The 12,899-nt window shown below is 49.0% G+C and overlaps 1 protein-coding gene across 2 annotated transcripts in view; it reads right to left on the reverse strand.

Annotated features, from left to right (window-relative positions):
• LOC137642717 (chromosome-associated kinesin KIF4-like) overlaps positions 1-12,899 on the reverse strand; it is an 85,991-nt gene that overhangs the window by 41,767 nt on the left and 31,325 nt on the right. For both annotated transcript variants that reach the window (XM_068375525.1, XM_068375524.1), the window contains exons 6-7: positions 6,612-6,715; positions 4,255-4,466 (exon numbers count right to left, since the gene is read on the reverse strand). In XM_068375525.1, the coding sequence (XP_068231626.1) occupies positions 4,255-4,466; positions 6,612-6,715 (316 nt within the window). The remainder of the gene's footprint in view (positions 1-4,254; positions 4,467-6,611; positions 6,716-12,899) is intronic.

The following is a 12,899-nucleotide window of genomic DNA, read 5'->3' on the forward strand; positions in this document are numbered from 1 at the left end:
TTCCGCCTGGAACTAGTTTTTCCAGGGAGGGAAGACGGCCCAGAATTCTCTGCCACAAATTGGCTGTAGGAGGCAGGGGAGACAAGAGTTGAGCTATGGATTGTTCCAGTCTCCGAAGTCTGTTTTCCGAAGGGAACACCCCCCCTACCTGGGTGTTGGACATACCCAGATAGTTTAAGACTTGGGTTGGAATCAAACAAGACTTCTCTGCGTTTACAAGGATCCCCAGGTCCTTGAAAAGGTCTAGAAGTCTTCTCAGGTGATCCAGAGCTAGCTCCCTGGACGAGGCCAGGAGTAGCCAATCTTCTAGGTACCTTAACAGTCGTATCCCGTGCTTGTGAGCCCACGAGGAAACGAGTTCGAAAACCCTCGTAAAGACCAGTGGGGCGGTCGAGAGGACGAAGCATAGGACTTTGAACTCGAAGATTCGACCCTGAACCAGAAAGCGCAGGAATTTCAGATATGCGCGATGGATCGGCACTTGGAAACATGCGTCCTTAAGTCCACAGATGCCATAAAGTCTCCTGGACGCACCGCTTGGATCACAGAGGCTGTTGTCTCCATTTTGAATGGAGTTTGCTTCACAAACTGATTCAAGGTAGAGAGATCGATTACTGGTCTCCAACCTCCCGAGGCTTTCTCTACCAGAAAGAGGCGACTGAAAAACCCCGGGGAGGTGTTTGAAACCTCTTGTATGGCACCTTTTAGAAGCATGCTCTGGATCTCCCGAGCTAGGGCTTGCTGTTTCCCGGGATCCCGAGGGACCTGAGAGGACGAGATAGGGGAAGGAATTAGAGGAGGAGAGCCTATGAAGGGGATGCGGTACCCCCAACGAAGCACCTTGATGGTCCATTCACGGCCCCCATAGCCTTCCACCTCCTCCAATTCTCCTGCAGGCACCCCCCTACACACTACGAGGGGGGAGCCGTGACCCTATTTCTGTCTAGGGTTCCTCCCTCTGCCTTTAGCCTTGGGAGGAGCCGACTTTCCTCTGCCCATAGGTTTGACTATAAAAGAGGGGCGGCTGAGGCTCTTGGCTGAGAGTGGAGTTGCGGTTGTGGTTTTAGGTTGTGGAGTTGGCTGCTGTTGCATTGTGCGATGGGAGGCAGCCTTTTGCATTGCGGTGTCCTGCGTCTCTTTCCTCCAAGTATCTAAGGCAGAGGAAACTGCTTGATTAGAAGAGGAGAGGTTGCAGAAGGTCCGAGTTTCTCAAATCTGATTTCTTGGCCTTACCGATGCTCCTATGAAGTCTGGAAACTACAGATTCCCTCCTTTTGAGGACCCAATTACCCTACATGGTTGCAGTTGTAGCAGTTAGGAAGTCCATTGTCTTGGCCCCACCAGCTAGGACTTCCTGTAGGGACTGCATAGAGTTTTGGTTTGATAGGTCTTCGTGACTCGCTAGGTAGCCGACTGTGCCTGACCACGTGTCAAACCAGGATAATGCCTCCAGAAGGGACATTGAAGCTGCTTCCATTGCCAAGGCTTCTGTGGCAGAAAAGGAGACTGGGAGAGAAGAGTGTCTCTCTGAAGAGCAGCCAGGTGTGAGCCTTGCTGTGAGGGGATCCAGGGTCAGAAGAGAAGGGTTGGCGTCTCTGACCTTGTAAAAGCGCTTTTGCCTCGAAAACAGGAATTGTAGAAGTTTATGGGATCCTTGCCACTTCAAGGAATCCGTTTCCCCCCGAGACCTTCCTCAGACGGCCTGCAGTGTGAATAGAACAGGGAAGTTCGATTCTGGCTTTAGGGTTTGGTGGAGGACGACATAGTCTGTCTAAAGCTGGAGCATCGGTATGTCGAGGCAACAGATGTAGATCGCCAAGGCCTGAGATATTACACATAGTTCTTAGAGCCCTCAGATAGGATGACTCTTAAGTCCTTTGATGGTTGCTCTTCCGAGGAATCTTCCGGTTGCGCTAATTCCTTGCGAGGAAGGGAGATAGAAGTCAGAGTGTCTGGAGGTAACGGCGATGTAGGAGACTCCCTTGCCGTTGTTCCAAGGGAAGGCTGAGTGCTGGATAATGGCGCCGCGAGCGCCTGACCTCGCCTGGAAGTCGATGGTCTAGGCGTAGGTGATCGAATTATCGTTACTGTCTTAGTAAGGTTCGTAGAGATTCCTCTTTTTGAAGGGTCTGAAGAACGAGGTAGAAGAGGTTGCATTGATCGGCAATCTGGCCTTTTCACTCTGCTCTCAACAGAGGAGAAGAAGGGTTGAACCCCTGCGTCTTCTCCCGAGGTTCTCGTGAGGCTCGTATTCCGTAACTCATTAGGGAGCAAGAGAACCGGAGCTGTCCTGTCTGAAACACGAGGGCGAGGTGATTGACCCCGCGCGAATATGCCCGGAGACTTTCGCGATCGGGAGGTTGAAGGACGAGAGCGCTCTCTCTCTCTGATGATACGTAGCGACGGTGAGAAGAGCTCTTTCTCCCTTTCCTAGAGCGATCTGAGCTCCTCAAACTAATATGTGAAGGAGAGGGATCGCGCTCAGGGTACGCTTTTCCCTTGTCCAGGGCGCGTTAAGATGAAAAATCGTGGGGAGAGCTTCTCCAACGGGAGCGCTTATTACGCCTTGAAGAACTCTCTTGTGACGAAGAGCGAGAACGTATCTTAGCGCTCTTTTTCTTGAAGCACCTAGAGCGCCTCGATGATCCCTCGTGAGAGGAGGTCGATAGCGAGGCAGAACGATGACGCGAGGAAGCGCTCTTCTTATGTTTGTGACGAGAGCGCTTATAGTCTCTCGGCGAGACATTTCGTGAAGAGATAGAAGGCGAGGAAGAGCGAGAACGATGATGTCTCTTCCTATGTCGCCTGTCTCTCCGACGAGAACGTCTGGGCCAAGGAGAGCGAGCTCTCCTTTTCCTCTTCTCTCTCTCCCTCCTAGCCTCCGAGGAGGGCGAGGACGATAATGATGATGAGGAGGAGGAGGAGGGGAAGGTACTGCAATATTTGCGCTTGCGACACTGTAATTTTGTAGAAGCGCAAGCGAGGTGCGAAGTAGGCGCCACCGGAGCTGAATTTACTATATCTACTGAAACTCCTGCGGGCGCCGACTGAGTTGACGGGAGGACGGCGAGGTCCGGAACTCCCGAGGGTTCCAAAACAGAAGGGACCTGAAATAAAACTGTGCCCGTGAGGAACTGGTTCCCCAGTTTCTCCGAAGGAGAACCAGGGAGTCCAAGGGCAGGCCATACCGCTCGTACATGATCTGGAATGGAAGCGGTAATAGTCATTCCCGGTGGCGGAAAAAATTGTCCCAGTGGGAGGGGCAACGTGATCTGCCTGACCAAGGGGAATGGGGGTCAAGTCAATGGTGCCGCTCTTCCTTGACTTCCCCCAGGAAGATGGAGGCAAGGAAGAGTCTGAAGGGAGAGATCGAGAGGCCGAAGAAGAGGCCCGAGATTCCTTACCTTTCGACGGCGAACCTGGAGTTAAAGAATCTTTTTTGGATTTCTTCTTCTTCCTCTTCACGAACTTTTCCCAAAGAGAGGGCGACCAATCTCTACATACTTGGCAGGGGGAGCCTTCAGAAAACCTATGACCTCTGCACGAAGGGCATAGGGAATGAGGATCCACCTCCGGTGGTGACATAAATGTGCCACATGATTTCGGAGGAACCCCGGGACACTTCCTCATAATAGAGGACATCACATCTAACAAAGAAAGAGTTAATTAAAAACACAATAAAGAAAGACTAGTCTGCCAGTCAAACAAAAGCAGGAGCAGCAGTGTTACCGCTGCGACGGCTAGAATTCGATTGAAGGTATTCAGTAGCTACCGACCGGCAGTCCCCCACCACTAACAGATGGATAACTACCGGCCCGGTCATTAACGACCTTGTTAAGGTTTACTGCCGTATTTTCCAGCTCACGATAGAATATCTCCTATAGTAAAGAATGAGGGTTTGTATCAAGTGTAGGAGCAAAAAAAAATTAATTAGTTATTACTCATCAACAAATTGCTTAAAATGTAATTTGTGTCACTGCTGTAAAGAAGTCCAATAAAAACAGGTATAATAGTGGAATATGGACCAAGAGTTCTAATAAGCAGTATGCAAAGAAACACACCCTCCTCTTACATGACAGAAGGATAAGACACCATCATGAGGCAATAAAAAATTACACACTAATTGAATCCGGCTGTCAATGAAGTTACAAACTGGTTAAATTTATACTAAAGGCTATAAATTATCCCATAATTTTATCTTAATTAGGTGAGATCTACTCTTAATGTGACTTGACTCCCTAAAAGGTTACTTACCTTGAAGTAGTCTGGTAAGCTTGGAATCTCTGTAGGGGATATGACCTCGATTATTATCTTCGCAGAGGGCTGATATCACATTACCAAGGGCAAGCAAGCCTTTGTTTATATTAACACCCTCTTTAAAACGTTCTCCTGTTGCCCCAGTCTTTTTTGCTCGTTCACTCCCAGCCAAATCCACTAAATGAAACTTGGAACTCACAATATTTTCCCTAGAAAAAAAGAAATGCATGTCAACAATGTATGAAAATTTGACTAGAAAAATTATGGGAGACAATTAATTACTGTACAATGACAATGAGATACAAAATATAAATATAGTACAAAATTGATCAAACAAGGCAAACTGCAACACAGTTTTCCTCTTGGAACTTCATGCATCAAAAAACTTAAAACCTCTTTTTTTTTCTCAAGACTTTGAAAGACTTTGAAAAAATAATGCACAGTATCCTACAGTTGTGAATTTGTGAAACATTAAAATAAAAAAGTATACCCACATTACCTTAAATAATGGCTAAAATATTCTACAATCTTTTTCAAGAAAATTTGGGAAAATTACATGTTAAATCATGACTAAAAATATTTGGTATCATCTTATAAGAAGCCAGAAAAGCACTCAGAGTGCAGACCTCCGTGGCTCCACGGCAGCTTACTTCTCGAAACCAGCTTGCCTTAGGGGATACAGTAATTTGGTCGACCTTTTGCTTAACCTTGACCTTTGGCCTAAGATGTTTCAAAATTGAATCACTTCCACATCTCAACATAATAATTAATCCCTCAAAGTTTCACTGCTCTATGAGTAAAATTGTGGCCAGGAAGTTGTTCATAAATAAACGGGCAAAAAAACAACGTCCTTCAAACTTTGTTGAAGGATAAAACAAATGAAATAATAAGTCTGGGTGACATTCAGACTGGTAAACAGAGATGGTTTGAACAAATGAGGAGGTGAAGATACAGTATCTCTTATTAGCAATTATTTTTTCCATTTTAATACAATTTGACAAGAATACCAAGAAGCAAGGTTGGATTCACACAAAAATGATATAGCTAAAATGTTGTACACTGGAATAGCCAAACACCATAGGTCAGACATCAGATGAGAACAGGATGAAAATTCAAGCACAGTTCAAATCCTCATCAACAGTTTTATATGGCATAAGCTGTGATGTGAGGTCTTCACTTTTGTCTCTTGAAATAAGGCCTCTCCACTTTTTTGTCTAGTAAAATTCCTGTCTGAACTCCAGTTGAGTCAAGACCTTTAATTATGCCATTTTATGAAAGCCTTCCCAACTGAACTCGGCTGAGTCCCTGGTTAGGCTGGAGGAACGTAGAGAGTAGTCCCCTTTTTGTTTTGTTTCTTTGTTGATGTCTGCTACCCCCCAAAATTGGGGGAAGTGCCTTGGTATATGGATGGAAGAAAGCCTTCCTCAGTCTTCACTACACTTCTTTTATTTCTACTAGTCTTAGTCCGGCTACTTTTATAATGTGTAATGATGCATACCTTTTCTGACAAACTGGTGCTCTACATTCTTAATGAATGCTACATGCTCAAGCCATATAAAATCTATTCGCTAGCAATTGAACACCGCATTTGCTGTTCAGAAATTTCTGTCCACTTCAAGTTCATTATCACTTTCTTTCACAGCACTTTCTCAATGCCAGCTTCAAAATCAACTGAATATATATTTCTGCGTATAAGACGACCTTTAGATAAGACGAGGTCAAACATTAGGGCAACTATTAATGAAATTATGTCATACCTGTTGTATAAGATGACTGGAGAATTACAAAATCATCAGTGTATACCCCAGCTTTTGCTGTAAACAGTACTGTACTTAGAAATCAAAAATAAATTAAATGAAGTCGATTTGATATCATGTTTTTCCTAAACACGCCCCCTAAAACAGAAACCAATATTTTGTTTACGTTTCATCGCCGATCATAACAAACAAATGAATGCATTTACACACCTGTGTTACCGTTTGCAGCAACATATCTTACCACGTATTTGTTATGTAATGATGATGTTATTACTGTACTAATGCCGATTTACTTCCTTTATCCTTAGAATTCAAAATAAATAAAATAGGAGTCATTTTATATCATGTTTTTCCTAACCATACCACCTAAAACAGAAACCATTGCTCTGTTTACGTTTCACTGGCGATCATAATGAACAAACACATTTACACATCAGTGATAACTAATGATACTTAAGACCTTTTCGAAGAAATTGCTACACACGTCACATAACAGGAAAATAAATTGTTTTTTTATTTTCAAGATAGAATTGGAGAGCAAGTTCAATGCCATTTCAAGTTCACTAACAGATGAAAAAAATATTAACACCAACTTACCCCTCATTCTTGTTTCTTTGTTCGATATGTAATGAAAAGATAGCATGGGAACGACTAGATCTTGCATTCATGGCAGTTGCTCCAGTTGCTCTGTTCACTGCCCCCTGAAAAGTGAATAAAAAAATAAAAGCTCCTCTGACTTCTATACTGGCATGACATTTATACAAGTACGGATTACTTATCAATTCTTCTGCCATGGATGAAAACAGCAACCACAGAGGGAAGACCGCTTAAATTTTAAAAGAATCATTACAAACTTCCTAGGCTACTTACACAAACAACACTTGGATATCAGTTGCTAAAGCATCTTAAAATGTGAATGTAATACAAAAATTAAATAATTAATTATGACTAGTAATCTAATGCAAATGATTATGTGAAATTAAGTATGAAAATTAGGAAAATTTATTAATAAAAATACCAAAAATGAAGTTATTCTAAAGCTCATCACTTATAAACCATAGAAAAACTTATTGAAATTACATAAGAATATTCATGTATCTTACCATGGGAGCGGTTTTCACCCAACTGGAATAAATCACAAATTTCAAGTAATTTGTATTTTTCCTAACAGTACTTACCTTGAACTACTTTCTTAGGAGTATCTGAGATCGCCTCCCAACCGACCAGAATTTTGTGTAGTTTACCCTATCTCCATTTTCTATGCGGGGGAACCTCTGGCGGAAGGATACGCGCCATGAGGCGACCCAGGGTCAGAGAGCGTGCTCGCTCAGGTCTCGACCTTCAGTAAGTTTTATGATAGATAGGTTTCTAATAGTCCTGTAAGACACTCGGGGCAGGACGGGTGGGCCATAACCCGAAAGTAGTTCGAGGCAAGTACCGTTAGGAAAAATACAAATTACTTAGAATAGGTGATTTGTTCCAACACGGAGTACTTACTGCGAACTACTTTCTTAGGAGACTTATACTTTAGGAGGTAGGACTGGCCTTCCGGACCTAGAGACCGATGACGAAGGGAAAAGAGGAACCTAGATAGGAGTCTAGATTCTGCTGACCCAAAAATAGAAACGATAAATTAGGGAAAACTACGCAAAAAACTATCTTAGTGTCTAAGTAACTCACCTCTGTAAAAATCCTCGGAGACGTATTCATTCACTGACAGTGTATCCCATGGAAGGTGAAGGACTCTAGGGTCATGTAGGGGAAGGGTGATAGGGGGGCAAAGGTAAGGAAGGAACCCGTCTCTCTTGGACTTACCGCCCACGGCTTCCTCGGGGCTACACCTTAAATCTTTTGGAGCGCAGAAATGACAGGGCCAAGAGAGAACCCGTCCAAGGATTTTCTCGAACATTCCTTTAGGTAGTGAGCCGTAAAGGTGGACTGCCTTGACCATGTGCCTGTTCTCAGGATCTGGCCCACTGCCATGTTCCTCTCGAAGGCCAACGAAGTACTCAGGCCCCTAATGTCATGGGGTCTAGGCTTCCCCGGAAGAGAGACCCCCGAACTGTTGTAGGCTTTCATGATTACCTGCCGCAGCCAGAAGGAGATCGTATTCTTAGAGACCGGCTTCTTCACTAGTCCTGAGGAGACGATCAGACTCTTGGTCTCAGGGCGAAGACTGGCCGTTCTCTCTAGGTACTTACGTACCGCTCTGACTGGGCACAGTAGCAAGTCCCTCGGGTTGTCTGAACGCGGGATTGCTGGCACTGAGAACCCCTCAAACCTAGGGTCCCAAACAGCTGGGTTCTGACTGAGTCTTGGCTACGAAGGTAGGCAAGAACCTGAAAGTAGCTTCTTGCTACCCCTTCGAGTGTGAGATCTCGTAAGACAGCCCATGAATCTCACTTACTCTTTTTGCCGACGCAAGGGCTAACAGGAAGACCGTCTTGAGGGTGAGCTTCTTGTCCAGGATATCTTTGAGAGGCTCGAAGGGGGGCTCTGAAAGCATCTTCAGCACTCTAGCCCACTTAGTCCCTCAGATAGACCAGGAAGTCGGCTATCTCGTGAATGGAGGCCGCTAACGGCCTGATGTTCTTCGAGGTGCACCATTTGGTAAAAGTAGCCCACTTTGCTTGGTATAACGCGACCGAGGACCGTCTTAGGTATTCTGACATCCTTGCTGCGGTCTTCGACGAATATCGTTCCTTCCTCAGGAGACACTCTATAACCTCCACGCGTGAAGGCGGAGGGACCGAGGGTTTTCGTGAAACCTTTGGAAGTGAGGTTGTCGGAGAAGGTCTGGCCTATCCGGAAGGGGCCAAGGTGGAAGGCGCGCCAGTTCCTTTAGGTCTGCGAACCATTCTCTATCCGGCCACCAGGGCGCTACCAAAGTCATCCACAGGTTGTTCCCCCTCCTCACTCTGTTGAGTACTTGTCTGAGCATCCCGAAGAGGGGGAAGGCGTATAGGTCGAGATTGTCCTAAGGATGTTGAAAAGCGTCCTCGAACACTGCTGTTGGATCTGGCACAGGAGAACAAAACACAGGGAGCTGTGCGTTTAATCTTGTGGCGAAGAGGTCTATTACCAGAGAGTCCCACTTCAGGATGATGGTCTTAGCCACTCTTGGGTGTAGGGACCATTCCGACCCTACTACTTGACCCATCCTGCTGAGGCCGTCGGCTAGAACGTTCTTCTTTCCCGGAATGAACCTTGCTGTGATCTTTATCTGTTCCTCCTCCGCCCATTCCAGGAATTCCATTGTGAGACTGCACAGCTCCTTCGATTTCAGTCCTCCTTGCTTTTTCACATAGGCCACCCGTGGCGTTGTCGCACATCAGAACCACGGTGTTTTCCCGGAGTGGATGGACGAACTCTCGGCATGCCCTTTGCACGGCCATCAGTTCTAACACGTTTATGTGCCGGCTCCTATCCTCGGAGTCCCATTTTCCTTTCGCTGCCTTGTCGAGAAGATGGGCTCCCCAACCCTCCTTGGATGCGTCCATGAACAGCAGCATCTCCGGAGGGTCGACTGCGAAGGGCATTCCTTTGAGGGTGTTTGTTCTGTCGTGCCACCACTTCAGAACTTCCTTCGTCTCCGGGGACACCGGGACTATCCTGTGCGGGGAATCCCCCTGGTTCCAGAGCTCCTTCAGGTTCCACTGAACGCTCCTGAGTTTGAGCCTCCCCTGGGGGACCAATTTCTCCGACACGAGGTGGCCTATCAATCGTTGCCAGTCCTTGGCTCTCCTGGGCTGGCCCGACAGGAAGGGCCAGAGTATCTGATCTAGGTTGTCTAGTCTCTCAACGGAGGGGAAGGCTCTCGCCAACCGGGAGTCTAGAACCATCCCTAGGTAGGTCATCCTGGTGGAGGGTACCAGCTGTGACTTCTCCAGGTTAATGGTGATACCCAAGACACCGCAGAACCGCAGAAGTTTCGCGCCTTGCTCCCTCAGTGCTCCCTCTGAGGCTGAAAGCAACAACCAGACGTCTAGGTACCAAATCAGGCAGATGCCCTGTTCATGCGCCCAGGCTGAGACTGTTGCGAAGACCCACGTGAAGACCTGAGGAGCTGTCGACAGTCCGAAGCAGAAGGTTCTGAATTGTAACGTCTGGGTACCCCATTTCACTCTTAGGAACTTCCTGCTGGAGGGGTAGACAGGGATCTGGAAGTAGGTGTCCTTGAGGTCTATGGACATCATGAAGTCCTCTTCCCTCAAAGCCGCCAAAACCGACTTCGGGGTGTCCATCTTGAAGTCGGTCTTGCACACGAACTTGTTGAGGGCTGAAAGATCTATGACCGGTCTCCACCCCCCTGTCGCTTTCTCCACCAGGAAGAGCCTGCTGTAGAACCCCGGTCCTGGATCCTTGACTGGCTCTACTGCCCCTTTTGCGAGCATGGCCGAAACTTCCTCCTGCAATGCTCTTCTTCTCAAGGGGTCCTTGGGTGCCAACCACTCCGCCTGCTGGTCCGGGATCAGAGGGGGCAGTTCCGCTAGGAAGGGCAACCTGTACCCTTCGTTCAGTACTGCAACGGTCCACGGATCAGCTCCGTGGTCCCGCCAAGCTTGCCAAGAGTGTTTGAGGCATCCCCCTACCTTCGGCAGGAGTAGGGAGCCTCCCTTCCTATATCCTTCGAGAGGCGCGGCTGGAACGTTCTCTCCTGGAGCTAGAGTAGGTAGGCCTGAAGTTTGCCTGAGGGGCCGAAGTACCCCTACGGGAGGGCTGCAAGGGCTGGTGCCAAGACACCGACGGGGTGTCCCTTCTAGGCTGGATCAGCGAAGTGCGGGGTGGGTGAGAGACATCCGAAGAGTATCTCCTTAGGGCAAGTCGTCTTGCCGGTGGAGGTCTGGGGTCTCCCGCTTCCTTAAGTTTCTTGACCCTCTCCATAGTCTCTTCTACTGCCTTCAGGGGGAACACCGACTCGCCCCACAGAGGTAAGTTCCTCAAGGCTCTTGCCTTTCTGTCCGGTAGTCTCCTGACCAGCTTGCTCAGGACTGTGTCCCTCTTCCGCAGGACCCAGTTGGCTGCCTGAGAGAGGGACTGGTACGAGAGGAACTTGAGTGCTTTGCCCCCCGAACTAATCAGCTCCCTCAGCAAGGACTGATTCTCGGGGACGGAGAGGTCGTGAGAGGCCTGAAAGCCTACCAACGTGCAGGCCCACCAGTACAACCATGACGATACGTAGACTAAATCCCGGGCCATATCCTCCATCATGGAGGTTTCTGCCGGAGAAAAACACACCGGAGCGGAGGATGCCCTAACTTCAGCCGCTCCCTGGTTCAGGATAGCAATCGTTGGCTCCACCATACAGGGACCTCTGCAGCGCCCCTCCGGGAGATAAAAGCGTTTCTGCGTTTTAAGACCCTGGGGGAGTTTGGAGGCACTCTGATTCCTGGGCGCACCCGCCTAGCTGGCTATGAACCTATCTATGTGGTCCATACCCAGCCTAACATCCCTCGCCAGGGGAAGAGCCAGCGAAGGCCTCTGCTGCACAGGGTTATCCTAGCCTGCTAAGACCAGAGAGCCAAGCTTCATCTGTCGAGGGTTTCGGCTCATCCAGCCTATGATGCCGCCTGATGAGGGCTAGGACCTTCCTATAGGTGGAGACCTCGTCTGTCGAACATTCGCCGCCATCCACGGGGCCTTCGGCCAACTGGTCCTCCGCCTGAGTAGGCACGTCTACGACGGAGGGTCCCGCGTGAGGTGGAGGAATCTTTTTCTCGTGGAGAGCCCTTTGCGGCTCGACTCGCTGAGCGGGCAGCTCCGCTGGGACGGAAGTAGCCGTCATGGGTCTACTCCCTCCTGCAGAGATCCATGGAGCTGAGGGTTTCCCCATGCTGGGCGGTTGATTCCTTCGTTCAGGGCGGGCCATCGAAGAACCAGAGGCCGGGACAAGGCTGCCAGTCCGAAGGGGCGACTCTCTTCGCTGGGCGGATGAAGTCGGAACCTTTGCAGACTTATGCCTGTCGACCGAGACCTGGTGCGATGACTTCCGTTGATGATCGGATCTGCTGGAGGAGACGTACTGTACCGCGAGGATGGTGAAGGAGCTCTAGGGAGCCAGCCAGAGGTGCTCGGGGCTGCTGAAGCTCCTAAGAGGTGGCTGCGGGGGATGGTGACTCGCACCCATTCGCCTTTTGACGAGCGGCGGCTCCTGTGTTTCCTCGTGGGGGATCTGGAACGTCTCCTGGCGTGGCGTGATCGGGAACGGGACCTCTCTCGTCTCCTCCTCGAGTCCCTCGGAGGACCTTCGTCCTCCGAGGAGAAAGAGTACGACCCAAAAGAGGACACCGATGACTGGTAGGAACGTGCTAAATCGTCCGAGGCGTCCCGAGTTGCTGGTGGATCTTCATGCCGGTCCACTGGCGAAGAAGGTTGAAGAAAGACGGGCAGGAGCGTTGCTGACGGCGCCAGGGGAGAGCGAGGCACTTTCTTGAGGACAAACCAGGTGTCAAACTCCTCTTCCAGTCTCATGGGCGACCTGAAGGGCATCCTCGGCGGCACCCACGCGAGGGGGTCCGAACTCGGTGAATCTTCCTTCTCGGCGTCTCCCCCGGCCGCTGACGTACCTGAAACGCAGACCCCAGAAGCGGGGGAAGAGGCTGTAGCGGGCTTCCCCCACATAGGATCGTCGGAAGACAGGCCCTGCTGGCACCAGGACCTCGTCTCCCGAACACACTCCTGTCCCTCCCTCAGGCCCCCCACTTGCCTGAACCGACACAACATCCCCACCAACAGACATTATAGACTCCTGGGGAAGAGCAATGGGCTGCTTCCCCGCAACGGACTTACCTCGTACCCTACTCTGGGTAGGGGAAGACGGCAGAGAAGCCCTTTCCAAAGAGGCATCAGGCGAAGCAAGAGGCGAGGCAATGCTCGACTTCTCCG

The sequence above is a fragment of the Palaemon carinicauda genome, chromosome 6 (genome assembly GCF_036898095.1).
Source record: "Palaemon carinicauda isolate YSFRI2023 chromosome 6, ASM3689809v2, whole genome shotgun sequence".
Lineage (NCBI taxonomy): Eukaryota > Metazoa > Arthropoda > Malacostraca > Decapoda > Palaemonidae > Palaemon > Palaemon carinicauda.